This window comes from Myotis yumanensis, unplaced genomic scaffold, assembly GCF_028538775.1.
Source record: "Myotis yumanensis isolate MYYU_CA2020_CCGP unplaced genomic scaffold, mMyoYum1.0.hap1 SCAF_3, whole genome shotgun sequence".
In the NCBI taxonomy this organism is placed as follows: Eukaryota; Metazoa; Chordata; class Mammalia; order Chiroptera; family Vespertilionidae; genus Myotis; species Myotis yumanensis.
Genome location: NW_027223754.1, coordinates 99,543,327 through 99,560,337, shown reverse-complemented (window position 1 = coordinate 99,560,337; position 17,011 = coordinate 99,543,327). Strand labels below are relative to the sequence as shown.

The 17,011-nt window shown below is 37.3% G+C and overlaps 1 protein-coding gene across 5 annotated transcripts in view; it reads right to left on the bottom strand.

Annotated features, from left to right (window-relative positions):
* Positions 1-17,011, bottom strand: part of NBEA (neurobeachin) — a 975,192-nt gene that overhangs the window by 33,442 nt on the left and 924,739 nt on the right. For 4 of the 5 annotated variants that reach the window (XM_070409180.1, XM_070409179.1, XM_070409181.1 and 1 more), the window contains 2 exons: positions 4,141-4,230; positions 1,114-1,306 (listed from right to left, as the gene is read on the bottom strand). In XM_070409180.1, the coding sequence (XP_070265281.1) occupies positions 1,114-1,306; positions 4,141-4,230 (283 nt within the window). Of the gene's footprint in view, positions 1-1,113; positions 1,307-4,140; positions 4,231-4,559; positions 4,623-17,011 lie in introns of all 5 variants that reach the window. The other variant, XM_070409183.1, reaches the window with a different exon arrangement.

Below are 17,011 nucleotides of genomic sequence, written 5' to 3'. Positions count from 1 at the left end.
GGAATCCTGGAAATTCCAGGGAGATCGTAAGTGCTGAACTGGGCCAACTAAATAATTTGGTCACATCCACTTCTGTCCTGATTAAATAAGTATCAATATGTCTAGTTTTTATGACAGAATTATATCACTTCAAGATGAACTGGCTGGAACTTTCAGGAATAAGTTTGGAGAAAACACATGTGAAATTACTGAATAACTTAGATTTGTCTTTTGTCAAAGACTCTTAGCTTTACAAGGAGAAAGATGGTGTTTATCTTCTTCATTGCTGAATGCTCAGGACTATCTGACACACAGTGGCCATTCAAATATTTGCTAAAGAAATTAATGAGGTAAAAGAAAGAGGATTTGAAACCATTATTCAGAAAATGCGGATTCAAACTCACTTTTGTTTAATATGGGAAAACTGTTTTTTCTGGGGGCAGTGGTAGAGTAGGGTGGAAGGACCTGACTGGTTTGAAGAACTGCTTCTATTTATCAAAGATGTCTTGAATACTTGATCATCAGCTAAGCATTCTGTGAGCATCCTATGTAATATGCAAATTAACCCTCACACCCTCACAAGATGGCTGCCTACAACCAGGCTGGCAGGGGGGTTAGTGAGGGATGACCAAACGACTGAACAAGCAGGTTGCGTGGGGTGACCAGACCAGCAGGGGGGCCATGAGGGGAGACCAGGCTGGCAGGCGGGGGCAGTTGGGGGCAATCAGGCCAGCAGGGAGGGCAGTTAGGGGTGACCAGGCAGGCAGGCAGATGAAGGATTAGGAGCCAGTGGTCCAGGTTTGTGAGAGGGATGTCCGACTGCCAGCAGTCAGACACCCCGGAATTGGGCCTAAATCGGCAGTCGGACACCCCCAAAGGGTCCCGGATTGGAGAGGGTGCAGGCTGGGCTGAGGGGACCTCCACCTGCACGAATTTTGTGCACCGGGACTGTAGTCAAAATATGACAGCAGCAGATAAGACAGACAAGGGTCATACAATTAGGTCTGACAATTATTTACTCTGCTGCATTTTGGTGATAATTTGGCAGAGTAGCTTGCCTGCAGAAACACATATCTTACCTTAATTGCAGTATTTAAGAACCATTTAGCAAGCGACTTTCTTAGGTGCACCTACCTACTGTGTTGTGCCATCGATTCACTGCAAACAGTCTGCTGCAGGTCACAGTCACCACAGCAGGGATAGTCAGGTGGGGCAGTGTGTTAGCTGCCACATGGGTTACTGGAGAATTTGATGGAAACTTCAGCACCATGATCACATCCTGTTGCATCTGATCTTTAAACATGAGTGGACTCTGTGGAAGGAAACACTGTTGAATAGAAAGGGAAGAGAGTGAAAGAAAACAGAAGGGATAACACAGTTAGTGAAAGTTCTGGGGAGCATGAGGTTAGCATGCGCACACAGAGAACAAAACAATGCTAACTTTGGTACTGTGAAGACAGCACAGAGAAAAGAGAGCAGGGACTCTGGTAGTCATTGGTGGAGGACACCCAATTCTTAACAACCAGTCTCCATTTAAGTACCACCAGACTGCAATGTAAGAAGTTAGCTTATAGTTATGTGCACATGATGTAACATAAATATTCAATGCAATTAAAACATCCGGTTTGTGGGAAAATTAGTCAAGTCAGTTACTGACACTGTTTACAAGAAGTATAAAGTACATAGATTGATATTTTTACTTTTTGCCAGGTTGACCTGGGGTCATGGCTACTGTCTATATAGTGAGAACTTAATAGACTCCATTGACAGAACTTTATACACATTTCTACTGTGGCACTACTGACTGCTTATGGTCTGTGCCTCCTTTCCCCAATCTGTACTGTGAACTTACTGAAGGCTAACCCGTTTTTAATTTTTAAATCTTTGTCTCTCAAACATCGAGCTTATGACTTGAGAGACAGTAGATACTATAAGTACTACTATTAAGTACTATAAAACACTATAAATACTACTATATAAAAACACAAAATAGGGATCCTGGGAATAACCATTATTTAGCTCTCATCCATGTTTTGTAATTGCTATATATATAAATTCTCTGTTACATGAATTTAAAAAGCTTAAATTTTCTTTATAAATAGTTCCAAGCCAATTTAGTCGCTAACAATTTCCCCTAGGAAAGTAATGGAGTCTAACCAGGCATTAATCCAGGATAATTATTATTATTATTATTATTAAACAAAGAAAACTAACTCAGGAATAAACTCTTCTTCCAAAGCATTTCATAAAGTAAGGTGTTCAGATAGATCATCTTGGACAGTTTATTAAAAATGCTTCATCTCAAGGCTTGAGAATCCATATCTACACTCTGACTGGGTGTTTGTATGGGAAAGCACACTTGGTACAGACCTTTCTGCTCTGTCACACACAAGGACCCATTCAATCAGAAGAGTTCATTAGCAACTCATCAAGGGGCTGAAACTGGTTGAGCCATTATAGAGAAAAAAATGCTTTCAAACAAACATTTTATTTGTGTGTTTCACTAGGAGTTTGTCTATTGACTCTTTGAAGGTATAGAGGATGTACTTATTTGCCTCTGTATTGCCAATGCTTACCATCATGTCTGACACACAGAAGGGGCTCAATACAAATTTGTTAAGTAACTGACAGAATAAATGAAAGGTGTAAAAATACTTCCATCACCACATAACAACTTACAACTTTGTGTCTGTCTATACATATTCCAGAGCTCTTTTTCCCAAATTAGGGTATTTGCTGCCTTGATAATTGTCTATAAAAACTGATAAGTTGTAATTCGTTACATTTTTTGCAAATACATTTTTATCTTCAAGCATTTTTTACTAGAGAAAAAATAGTAAAACTCAGTTTTTTTGTATATATTTTATTGATTTTTTACAGAGAGGAAGGGTGAGGGATAGAGAGTTAGAAACATTGATGAAAGAGAGAAACATCGATTCAGCTGCCTCCTGCACACTCCCCACTGGGGATGTGCCTGCAACAAAGGTACATGCCATTGACTGGAATCAAACCTGGACCCTTCAGTCCCCAGGCCAACGCTCTATCCACTGAGCCAAACCGGTTAGGGCTAAAACTCAGTTTTTAAAAAATCTAAATAAGTTTATCAGAAAATTTTTTATTTTCTTCAAATTAGATAAAGAAGGAAATGTTTACTATTTGCTAATAAACTAAAAAAGGACTGCTTTGCTATGAAAATATTCACATTAAAATGAAAATAATATTATTTTTCCATTGCAAATGGAAAAGGAAAATTTAACTTAAATTAAATAACTAATGATGATTGATGACACCAGCTAATGTTTATTGAGAACTTATTGCATGCCAGGTGCTGGTCTAAGTGGCATACATATTGAGTAATGAAACTCTCAGGGATGATGAAATGTAAAGAGAAGTTAAATATACCTTGCCTAAGTCACTGACTAGTTAGTGGCAGAGATGGTGTTTGACCCAACTCTGGCTCTGGAGCCCTTGTTCTTTTTTTTTTTTTTAAATATATTTTATTGATTTTTTACAGAGAAGAAGGGAGAGGGAAAGGAGAGTTAGAAACATCGATGAGAGAGAAACATCGATCAGCTGCCTCCTGCACATCTCCCACTGGGGATGTGCCCGCAACCAAGGTACATGCCCTTGACCGGAATCGAACCTGGGACCCTTCAGTCTGCAGGCTGACGCTCTATCCACTGAGCCAAACCGGTTAGGGCTGGAGCCCTTGTTCTTAACCCCTCTGCTCGACTGCCTCTCTGTCATGACCATAAATTACTTTTATATATCTTTTTTTAAAATGAACTACTGCCCTTATCTCACCTTGCCCAAAAAGATTAAATTGGACAATATGTTGTATTTATGTTTTTCATACTAATGTATAAATCGAATCTAATTGTGGTGTGGCTGTACATAGACTGTATGTGTATGAATGAGTTTATGTTGAGGCAGATAGAGAAGATGGCTATTTTTGTGAACCCCAAATTGAGCTAGCTTCAGCAGGACTTAAAGGTAAGAACTGCACTCTCTTCTCTGTTTCTCTCTAGAGTATCAGTAAATATCTAGGTAAAGAGTTAACCAATATATTGAGAATCCTTTAAAAACATTGCTAAAAATAACTTTTATTTTATCTATATCCAGCTACAAGAAAGAAAATTTCAACAAGCTGATATGTCTTACCAGGTGCATGGCAGAGCTCCGAGGTGGATGTGGCTCAATTAGTAACTGAGATGGTGTCTGTCCAAAGTTCTGTATCTGTGCCTCCATGGCCTGCAGGGGAAGGGGAGTAATTGTCATAATCAATAGGCATCAACGGGGGAGGTCAAGACACTCTGACAATGCAAGTGTATCCCAAGTCAGCCATGAAAGAAATCCAGAAAATTCACCGGGTGCTCTTCTCTCAGGGTGCAGAGTCATCCAAGTGTTAGTATTTTATAGACAAGCTTTCATTTCCTTGCAAATGTGCTTCTGCTAACCAAGTCACTATTCTGACTTAGAAGCTGGGGTTAATTGTGAAAATGTTAACCAGTGAGAACATGCATGCAGCTAATGACCAAAGAACACAAGAACCTGCTTAACACTAAATACAACACATATACCTCAATAAAGTCCTTTGTAAGAAGGAACGTATGGAGGTCTCTAATGAAATAAGCTTCTGCAATCTTTATGGGAATAAAAAAAATGAGACATAAAATCCACAGACAACACAAAATATAATTCAGAAAATCACATGTTCTAATAAACGGAGAAGGCAATCAGTAGAAATAACACTAAGACTTTTGTATAATGATTAAATGTAGCAAAACCTTCACTACAAAAATATATTTTAGCATGCTATGCTGCTTTAAGATGAATCCTGGAATATTATTTTAAGGTATAAATTTATTATTTTCAAACAGTTTCTGAAATTCTAAGGAAAAGTAATCCAAAGAGGAAACCATTATTTAAGCATCCTGAGCTATGCAATATTTTATTATGGCCTATGTAGATGGAAACATTAATGAGATTTTAAGACTTCTAATGAATAAAAATAATTTCAGACCCCAAATTATCTAGACTGTATACTTTTATTGTATGTATGTCAAACAGATAATCTTGAGAACTAAGTATAGCTTCTATATGTAAATTCTACAGGCAAAATATTTCAATATATTAAGCTAGACTAATGGAAGTAATTTTCTAAAATATTATATGTAATTTAATTCAACAAGGAGAACCACATTATTTACTATGATCATTACTCTGTTACTATGCTAATTTCCACCCTAAAATGATGTGCCATTTTGTTGCACATAAAAGTGAAATATGAAAATCATTGCTGAGTGCAGGTAAGTTGGTAGATGGCTCTCAACACAATATTGCCACTAATCATATCACTATCTACAATTTTCATTTATAAAGTACTTAAATTTAACAACCTGTCCTCTTAGGCTGCAATTCAAAAAAAATTTTTCAATAAAAGTGTGAATTTTCAAATTTACTAGCAATATTAACCATGACTGCATCATTATCTGCCAGATTTTAGCATAAATGGGGCTTTGGTTCTTTTACTTGCAGAGGCATTAGGATAAATTATTAAATCTCTTTAAGTGCTTCCCAATTTTAATGTATACATTTATTTGCATGGTGTCCACACATATGCAAAGTGTGACTATTTACCTTAATTGTACTCAAGCAATAACAGCATATTTTATCTTCTCAAGGCAAGATTTATGATTATATAATGGGGAAGTGATCATTTCTGGCTAGGTTCACATTATTAATAACAAACTCTTGAGAATTATTAAAAAAAAGGAGTACTTTTATTGTTAAGCTGTCCTGATTAGAAAATGTCCAATACTTAGCTCAATGTATAATGAAGAGCTCAAGTCTCTCTAACAATAGATACTATTGCTTGTGTTTTTATTCCTCCAGAAAGAGGACCAGGGTGGGACTAGGGAGACAGGGATAAAATTAAACATTTAAATCTCTGGATCAGTGCCTTGAACTTAGCAGGTTCTTAGCAACTTAAATGTTCCTAAAAGGAAGGAATCAACAAACATGCTTTTGCTTGACATTAATGTTTTTCTGAAAGGAAAGGATTAAAATTATACTAGAAAATATTATGAAACTGATTTAATTTCCAGAAATCTTCCAAACAGCTCTCTTCAGTGGGTCCTGTCTGATCCTTTTTGGACTGAGGTAGAAGACACATACATATATGTCTTAAATGATCTCAAATGGCATCAGGATAAATTTTAAGTTGTGATCAATCTCACCTTTTTATTAAGCAATCTATTCCTACATTGAATGTTTATTCCTTGTTAGACTAAACTGAATCCCTCTTCCTTGTGATCTAAAGGTTCTGATTCTAATAATTACCTTTTAGCTATCTTGTAATTCTGCCTTCTAATAACTCGTTATCCTCTAATTAAAAAATGTATAAGTCTTGCCCTGGACAGGTGGTTCAGTTGGCTGGAGCATTGTCCTATCCACCAAAAAGTTGCGAGTTCAATTCCTGGTCAGAGCACATACCCAGGTTGCTGCCTGGATACCTGGTTGGGGCAAACCATCTCTCTCTCTCGCTCTCTCTCTCTCCCTCTTCCTCTTTCACTAAAATAAATAAAAACATAACCTTAGGTGAGAATTAAAAAAATACAAGTCTTTCCAATCTTGAAAGAGCATGCTGTTTCTCCTAAGTTCTGTTTCTTGTCATTACCAAAATGTATGTATGGGAAATGAGCACCTACTTGCTTTCTTCACTGCTCCCCCCTCATGTGTTTTCTATGTTCCCCCACTTTTAAAATGCCATCAATGTCTTCTTTATTGTCAAGAAGGAAGAGTGCACAAGGATGTGCAATCAATGGAGCATAGCCCTGGAGCAGTTATTCTAACTATTCCCTGATGGAGGAGAAGACGCCTCCCTTCAGGAGGATCTTAGGCAGGGTTCTATCTCCTTCCCAGACTCTCTAAATCAGTGGTTCTCACCGTGTGGGTCGTGACCCCTTTGGGAATCAAATGACCCTTTCATGATTAATCACTATGCTTTAATTATGTTCAATTTGTAACAATGAAAATACATCCTTCATATCAGATATTTACATTACGATTCATGACAGTAGCAAAATTACAGTTATGAAGTAGCAATGAAAATAATTTTATGGTTGGGAGTCACCACAACATGAGGAACTGTATTAAAGGGTCACGGCATTAGGAAGGTTGAGAACCACTGCTGTAAATCATAATGAATGTCCTTCATATTCTCACAGCACCCCTCTTTATTGTAGAGTTCAATACAATTCTTCACATGACTGTTTGGTCTGAATCACTGCAGATCAGGACTATGATTTAGTTCTACAGAGTCCAAAAGTATTTGCTAAATTTAGAAGTGGGGCAATGGTGGGATATTTGTACAAAATCTGAAAGGTTGCCTAGAAGAAGGAAAGCACAATAGTAGAGAAAATTTCAGAGTTCTTTACTTTTTACAATTCAGTACTGCAAAAGCAATTGACAAAGATTTGTTAAGTTGTTACTCTATGCCAATGGATACAAAATCGTATACCAGACTACTTCAGGAAGGTTTCAACCTTTAAGGTCATAAGATGAGTTAGCAAATCAGGGCGTGTGGCAGGTAGAAGGACCACGGTGGAGGCCAGCTCAGAGTGCCAGAGAGCCGAGGGGAGTGAATGTATATCAGACTCAGGGTAAAAGTAGGAGGTAGGGACAGTAAGGCTATTAGAAAAAAGACTTTCAGAAAAAGGGCATAAACTGAGGTCTGAAGGTTGAGTAGGAATTAGCTAGTCCACAGCATTAAATATCAAATATTTTTTGCAATGTAGAATTTTTTCATTAATAATTTCCAAATATATTAAAACACCTTCAAATGACTTCTTAGTGATAATTAAGTAGGCAGAAAAGCAAAGAAAAATGTGAACTAAGTTATGCATAGGGGAACAAATTAAGTGAATTCAAACAGTGTAATTTTCAGATTTCATACAAATGTATGACATAGGACTTTTATCCAGCTCTGTTTTCTCACTTATTTTTTACAAGCTCTCTCTAGTCATCTTCCACTGTGTATGGCTGCGTCATCTATGCCCTGTACAACACTGTCTAGTTAGGGGACAAATGAGGGATAAAATCTACCTCAATTGCCAGAAAAAGTAGCACCTTTTGTAATTCATCCCCCTAAAGAGGGTGTCTTTTTTATTTGCATGAGGAGCCATATGTGCTGCACATAGCTGTGACACGTGCCTTATTCCTTTACCTGCTCCATGTCTTGTTTAATTGCTTTTTTTTCCTTCTTGACTTCCCTCCCAAGAAAATCCTGTCTCCTTTATGAATAAAGAATACATAGCTGGGATTAAATCTTCAGAAGAGGAAGAAAATATGCGGTGGGGTATAAATATTATATGTGTGCCTATTAATATGAAAGACCTCACAGCCAAGGTAACAATAAATGCAGTGACAGTAAGTCAAAGTTCAGAACAATCTTCAAATACATTCAAAAATTTCTTAAAGAAAAAAAATTACTTTTTAAGTGAATGAGTGTGCATTTCCCCTCTCATTGTATTTACTAGTAGATAAAAACTTTGGTTAATCTTCTCTTTTCCACAATGCAGCTAAATTTAACCACATACATTTTTCTCCTGTAGAAACTTTACAACTTTAAATCTTTTTTATAGATGTGATTTAGTATTATCTTTCAGATGAAGTGCCATCAGGTCTAAGTGCCATGAGAGAGACAGTGTGAGGAAGCTAACAAGGTGGCTGTCAGTGACCAGTTTTATCTATTTTTCTTGGTGTGTGAAATTTTTTAAATTGTTTTCCAGAAAGGTCAGCATTTTATGAAGTACTTCAGATTATGCTACTCACAATACAAAATATCAGACTATGTCCACATTGCTAGTCAATGATTAACAACTAGAAGCCCGGTGCATGAATTCGTGCACTGGTGGGGTCCCTCAGACTGGCCTGCGTCCTCTTGCAATCTAGGACCCATCGCAGGATGTTGGACTGCAATTTTCGGCCTCAGGGATCGGGGCAAAACTGGCAGTCCGACATCCCCTGAGGGATGTAGTAGTGTGCGAAGTGGCAGGTGGCCAGGGAGGAGCCTGGCCCATGCACCGCACTGCTCCCACTCATCCTGTCCTCTCTATGCCTGCCGCTTAGTAGCCCTGCCACGGAGGTGGGAGAGGCTCACGCCACCGCAGCTGTGCTTGCCAGCTGTGAGCCTGGTGTCAGGCGCCCATCAGTCAGCTGAATGATGCTCCCACTGTGGGAGAGCACTGACCACCAGGGGCCAGCTTCTGTATTGAGTGTCTGCCCCCCTGGTGGTCAGTGTGCATCATTGTGACTGGTCGACTGGTTATTCGGTCATTTGGGTGTTTAGGCTTTTATATATACAGATTTTCAGAAAATTCAAGAAAAAATTAGTAAAAGTGATTGCTTGGGAGCACAGAAAAGGAATTTCAAAAAATTTCCTCAGTATTATGTTATGTTATCTCACTGTACAGTTCTTACTCAGACTCATAGACAGAGAGTAGGCAGACAGCTCTGATGGGGGCGGGGGTTGGGGGTGGTGGAGGGATTGAGCAAAACAGAAAAAAAGAGAGAGAACTCATAGGCATGGACAGCAGTGTGGTGATTGCAGGGTGTAAAAGGGTGGATGGAGGTGGAAGAGGGCATAGAGGGGATAAATGGTGATGGAAAAAATAAAATAAAAATTTTATTAAGACAAAATGATTTTATGTTACTGCTTTAAAGTAGATACTATTCTTTGTACCAAAAAAAGCCCCATAAAACTTTGACATAAAACTAAAAATATATGTGATTTATATCATCTTTCTGTCCTATCTCCAAATCTACCAATTCTATACCAAATAGAAAAACAAAAACAAAAACAATGGGGTTTTGAGAAGTCTGCAAGATTAAAGAAAAGATTACTTAATGGCAGACTATATTTTAACTCTTAAGCTTTGCTTCTGGTGTATTGTTGTAATAAAACAAGATCATATAAAGCATTACTTTTTAGTGCTGGAAAAACAGGACCAAAATAAATCAAACTAATAATATCTTCAGTTTGTTAGTTCTTGCTTTATAGACATTAAACTATATAAAAAAATTAAAATGCTATTTTATATCCAATTGCTTTTAATTTTTCATAGAAACTACAAAATAAAACAAACATGTTTCCTTTGTTTTAAATAATCAGCTGCATTAAGCCTAAGTCTACACTATACCAGCAAAGTTATTAGAATATTTAAGCAAATATTTGGTAAGTCAATTAAAAAGAACCACATTTGCTTTAACTATCAGACTGTGCTAGAAAATATGAAGGAGTAGAGTCTGATTTGTTCATTTACCTGCCCCAGTATAAACCTAAAAAAATGAAGAGGAGACTTAATCAACCTGCTACTTTCTATTTCCTCTTTGCAATGATGATTTGTAATGATGATATTACATAATTGACTTAACAAATAATAAATGTGAAAAAACAAGCATTCCTACCCATTGGATATAAAATGCTCTATCCAGAACATTTTTCTTCAAATTAGGTCAATGCCATTGGTGGCAAGGTCACTCAATTTTTCAGCAGGTCTTTGAATAATATTGTTTCATTAAATGTTGTTACTTTATAATATTGATAAGATGCTGTAGGAACTTAACTTTCATTTATATCAATTAGCCTACAGTAGAAAGTGCTTCATTTAAAGTAGCAGAATCTACTGGAGATGTTAACTGAGGACTTACTGTATAGCTTAGGTAGGAAAAGTGCATGTATTTTTTTTCTTTTTTGTTAATCCTCACCTGAGGATATTTTTTCCATTGGTTTTTCAGAGAGAGTGGAAGGGAGGGAGGGAGAGTGGGAAGGGAGGGAAGGAGGGAGGAAAGAGAGAGAGAGAGAGAGAGAGAGAGAGAGAGAGATCCATGTGAGATGTAAGATACATCGACTGGTTGCCTCCCATATAGGCTCCAACAGGGATGGGGGTGGGGGGTAGGGAGTGAACCTGCAATCCAGGTACATGCCCTTGACTAGGAATTGAACCCATGACCCTTTGGCTTGTGGGCTGATGCTCTAACCACTGAACAACCAGCCAAGGCAAAAGTGCATGTATTTTAATTTAATAGGTAGTGGCTGTCCTACTCTGGATGCTTTAAATAAGTCTGCTCATCCTAGAGTAGTGACTTACTCAGGGGAAACATAGAGGTTAGCTGGACCATTTCCTTGCTTCTAGAAAACTAGCCTCCAGGCACTGCATCCCTGGTGCTTCTTGCCCTCTGGCTTCCCACTGCATTCAGCCAATGAAAGCTCAGGACAGGAGATAGGAAGGTGAGGTATTATTATATGGTCCCTGCTGACAATTTGGCAGCAGCTGGGATGCATTTCTCTACCTGAGGTCACAATTCCTGTTGAGTGACCACTTTCTCAAGGCTACTTCTCTTTCCAGTTTCTGGTAATGGCTCCCTCTCCTCCCTTGTAAACTCAGGACTAGGGATGAATATCCCTGGGTGATTCAGCTTCTTTTGTTCATCCACTTTATCCTGCCCATATCTCTGTGAATAAGACCATTATTAAACTCTCTTTGTTATCCTTTAAAAAATGTTTAAATTGTGGTAAACATACATAACAAAATTTACCCATCTTAACCAGAAGGCAGTGGCAAAAAATATGCAAAGTGATGAACAGCAAGGACCTACAACCAAGATTATTCTACCCAGCAAAGCTATCATTTAGAATTGAAGGTCAGATAAAGAGCTTCACAGACAAGAAAAAGCTAAAGGAGTTCATCACCACCAAGACAGTATTACATGAAAATGTTGAAAGGTATTGTTTGAGGAGAAGAAAAAGAAGAAGGAGAAGGAGAAGGAGAAGGAGAAGGAGAAGGAGAAGGAGAAGGAGAAGGAGAAGAAGAAGAAAGAAGAAAGAAGAAAGAAGAAAGAAGAAAGAAGAAAGAAGAAAGAAGAAAGAAGAAGAAGAAGAAGAAGAAGAAGAAGAAGAAGAAGAAGAAAAAGAAGGAGAAGAAGGAGAAGAAGAAAAAGAAGTAGAAGAAGGAGAAGGAGAAGGAGAAGGAGAAGAAAGAAGAAGAAGAAGAAGAAGAAGAAGAAGAAGAAGAAGAAGAAGAAGAAGAAGAAGAAGGAGAAGAAGGAGAAGAAGGAGAAGAAGGAGAAGAAGGAGAAGAAGGAGAAGAAGGAGAAGAAGGAGAAGAAGGAGAAGAAGGAAAAGAAGAAGGAGAAGGAGAAGGAGGAGAAGAAGAAATGAATAAGAATAAGAATGAGGAGGAGGGATACAAAACATGAACAATAAAATGGCAACAAATACATATCTATCAACAATTGAATCTAAAAATCAAAACAAATGAGCAAGGAATCTAATGAACAAAATAAACTGATGAATAAAATAAAACCAGAGGCATGGAAATGTGGAACAGACTGATGAATCTCATAGGGAAGGGGGATGGAGAGGAGCTTGGAGTGGGAAGATATTAACCAGAGATACTAATTAATATGCATATATGCATTACCTATGAACACAGACAATAGGATGGTAAAGGCTGGGGGCAGGGCAGGAACCTGGTGGAGGGGGCAATGGGGGAAATGGTGGAACATCTTAATACTCTCAACAATACCAATTAAAAAATTCAGGGATTATATTTTTATTTGTTTTTTTAATTTATTAATTATTTTAGATTAGTAAAACTCGTAATTATAAGGAGACAATTAAGATAGTTTTAAGAAACGTTTATCAGATGTTCTGTTGATCATTTCTTAATCATGTCTCAGAATACTTAGCCAGAAGATACCTGAAGATCCCTCTTATGAAGACAGTTAGGCATCATGACACTTGTAAATGGACAACATTGTGTTACAACCCCCTCAAGTGATCCCAAAGGGTGGTGTTGATATCCCTTGTCATATCAAATAAAGAAGTCAGAAGTAGGGAAAGAAAAAAAACAAAGGATAACAAATTCATAGAATGCATAACCAATGCTTGTAAAGGCCATCAGTGTTGTCACTATGAAAACCCTCTCAGTGGTTCTCAACCTTCCTAATGCCGCGACCCTTTAATACAGTTCCTCATGTTGTGGTGACCCCCAACCATAAAATTATTTTCATTGCTACTTCATAACTGTAATTTTGCTTCTATTATGAATCGTAATGTAAATATCTGATATGCAGGATATATTTTCATTGTTCGCGACCCACAGGTTGAGAACCGCTGAATCATCGGGAAGAGAAGTGGGTTATTTTTCTTCCTTATAAATTTTATTAATTCACCTTCTAGGAAAGCAAGCATTAGAGCTGTTTTAGTTAAAGACACATCTTTCCCCAGGTTTGTTCCTGACAGACCTATCACGTCAGTTCTCTGTAGTAGCAAGGAATATTTCAGCAAGAAAATAAAGTGAAAACTGAAGTGAACCATGGGCATATTTTCACTATAGCACATCCACAGGTATGCATAATTATTCCTGACAGGTAAAAGAAATTGAAAATCAAAAAAATACATAATCTAAGAAGACCAAGAAATATTAGTAACAGAAAATTAGACTAAAAACACCACATTTTTATGACTACTGGTAATATTAAATGTACTTAATGTTTCAATATTTCCAGCATAAATGTGTATGTATTTATAAATAGATTGCATATCTGTTCTAAAAGTTTGAGAGCAAATTAGCTTTTTATGATAGGCTTATATGTGTATACTTCACTGTCAAAAAGAAGTCATGTAAATAATTTTCCAGTATGGCATTATCAACTGTAGATATTTTGATATAGAGATATAAATTATTATTATTTTTCTTTAATTCTTTGTTTAAAGTATTACATATGTCTCCTTTTTCCTCCATTGACCTCTCCCTGGCCACCCCAACCCCCATCACATGCCCTAACCCCCCTAGTGTCTGTGTCCATTGGTTATGCTTATATGCATGCATACAAGTCCTTTGGTTGATCTCTTACCACTCCCCACCCCCCACCCCCGCCTTTCCTCTGAGGTTTGATGGTCTGTTCCATGTTTCTCTGTCTCTGGATCTGTTTTTGTTCATCAGTTTATGTTCATTATATTTCACAAATGAGTGAGATCATGTGATATTTATCTTTCTCTGACTGATTTATTTCGCTTAGCATAATGCTCTCCATTACCATACATGCTGTTGCAAATGGTAAGAGTTCCTTCTTTTTTTACAGCAGCATAGTATTCCATTGTGTAGATGTACCACAGTTTTCTAATCCACTCATCTGCTGATGGGCACTTAGGCTGTTTCCAAATCTTAGCTATGGTAAATTGTGCTGCTATGAACCTAGGGGGGCATATATCCTTTCTGATTGGTGTTTCTGATTTCTTGGGATATATTTCTAGAAGTGGGATCACTGGGTCAAATGGGAGTTCCATTTTTAATTTTTTGAGGAAACTCCATATTGTTTTCCACAGTGGCTGCACCAGTCTGCATTCCCACCAGCAGTGCACAAAGGTTCCTTTTTCTCCACATCCTTGCCACCCCTTGTCATTTATCGATTTGTTGATGATAGCCATTCTGACAGGTGTGAGATGATACCTCATTGTTGTTTTGATTTTCATCTCTCGGATGATTAATGACTTTGAGCATTTTTTCATATGCCTTTTGGCCTTCTGTATGTCCACTTTAGAAAAGTGTCTATTTAGGTGTTTTGCCCATTTTTTACTGGATTGTTTATCTTTCTTTTGTTAAAATGTATGAGTTCCCTATTTTTTTTATTATTATTTAATATGTTTTCATTGATTTTTAGAGGTAGAGGAAGGGAAAAGGATAGAGAGATAGAAACATCAATGAGAGAGAAACATCATCCATCAGCTGCCTCCTGCATGCCCCCTACTGGGGATCAAGCCCACAACCTGGGCATGTGCCCTGACCAGGAATCAAACCAATGTCCTCTTGGTGCATGGGTTGATGCTCAACCACTGAGCCACACCAGCAAGGCAAATCTGAAGATTATTATGCTAAGTGAAATAAGCCAGTCAGAGAAAGACAAATACAGTGGGGCCTTGACTTATGAGTTTAATTCGTTCCATGACGGAGCTCGTAACTCAAATTACTCGTATGTCAAATCATAAAGTGAACGAGTGAGACACGTGATGCTGGGCTGATGTTGCGTTCACTGTGATGTTCGCTGCGCCAACTAGCGGTGGGGTATCTGAAGCTGGCTCGTAACCCGAATTTTAGCTCGCAACTCAAAGCAAAAAATTGGCCAAGAGATGGCTCGTATCTCGAAAAACTCGTTAGTCGGGATACTCGTAAGTCAAGGCCCCACTGTACCACATGATCTCACTTATATGTGGGATCTAATGGACAAAATAAACTAACAAAATAGATCCAGAGGCATAGATGTATGGAACAGACTGACAGATGTCAGAGGAGAGGAGAGAGGGGCGGACTAGATGAAAGAAGGTGAAGAGATTAGCCAAAGAACACATATGCATATCCTATGGGCACAGACAACAGTGTGATAAAGGCCAGATGCAGGGATACTGGATGGAAGTGGGCAAAGTGGGGAAGAAAATGGGGGACATCTGTAATAGTGTCAACAATTAAAACCCATAAACAATTAAATCTAGAGGTAGGAGTCAGTTATTTTTCATTATGGTATTTTTACCTTTAAATAAATAAATCTCCGTCATGAAACATTTTAACAACAAATTTGACATATCTTGTTATATCCTTGATAATTTATTTCATGGCTTAATTTTTTTCTGCACTGTTTTGTTTTATATGGAAAAATACTAAGACCAACAAGTTTACATTAATAATAGTAACTAAGATATTAATAATAATTTAATACAGCTTAATAAAATGAAAATACACATTAGGTACCCCTTAAATTTTTAAGAATCACTTTGGAAGTAAGAAGAATATCATCCTGGAAACAAATAAGCATTAGTAAATATTCTGTTATTTTTATATTCCTAGAAAATAATGGGACTAAAGAAAACTTGACTTGAGAATCAGAACTCACTTAAATGTGCTCTCTGGCTGCATAGCTGAGTGTTGGAAAAATCATTTAATAAGAGCTTTAGGCTAGGTTAATGTTTTTTGTTTTGTTTTTTTACTGGGAATGTATATGAAATGCCTGGGGAGATTTTATTTCCCGCAAAATAAACCTGCTTGATCCTTTTCCCTAGATATTCCAAGATGTCCATGGGATAGGGAAGGGGACAGTGTATTAGATGTGATGAGATGGATATGGCATTTGAAAATAGTTGAGGGGTAAGAGTAGGGGTATAGATGAAATAAGATTTATTTTTTAAATAGGGTGATAGGTACATGGGGATTCAATACACCATTCTCTCTACTTTTGTAGGGAAATAAAGTTTACTAGGCCATTCTAACACACTTTTAGTAGAGCAATACTTCTTTAGCTTTACTATTTCAAACAAGTCAGCTAGGATCTCCTTAAATGCATGTTCTAATTCAGTAGGTTGGGGAGGCCTGAGAGTCTGAAGTTCAAACAAGTTCCCAGGTGATGCTGATATTGGTGGTTTCTGGACCACATTTGAGTAGCAAGGAGGTAGAAAACTGTGGGACCAGATAATTACTAACCTAAGCAGACCATAAGATGGAGTTTTTCAGCCATCATTTGGTAGGTAAAAATATAAATAAAATCACATAATTTTTTTACTAATAAGTAAAAATGGATAAGAAAAATATTCATTATAATATTTAAAATATGTACTTAGCCAGTTGAGCTCATCTATGAAAAAAAAGCATCTAATTTATGATGTAAGCCAAGGCTTGACAATTAAAATAATTTCTAATATCCAACAGCTGTAGTGTTTACGTATTAAGAAGAGCTTTGCACCAGAACTGTTCTGTCATGTTTCTGTCCAGAGGCTATCATGAAAGAGATTATTATCAATTACTGCTTTACAAGTATAAAATATGTTAAGCCATCCTATTTTTCTCAACCAGAGATCTGAAGCTGTCAAAGAATGTCAATTTTAAATATGACATAGAGAAGAAAATTATGTTACTCTGACCTCTAATTTCTTGACATCTTAATACCATAATTGCTGTGATTAGTGCTGCTTCATGAT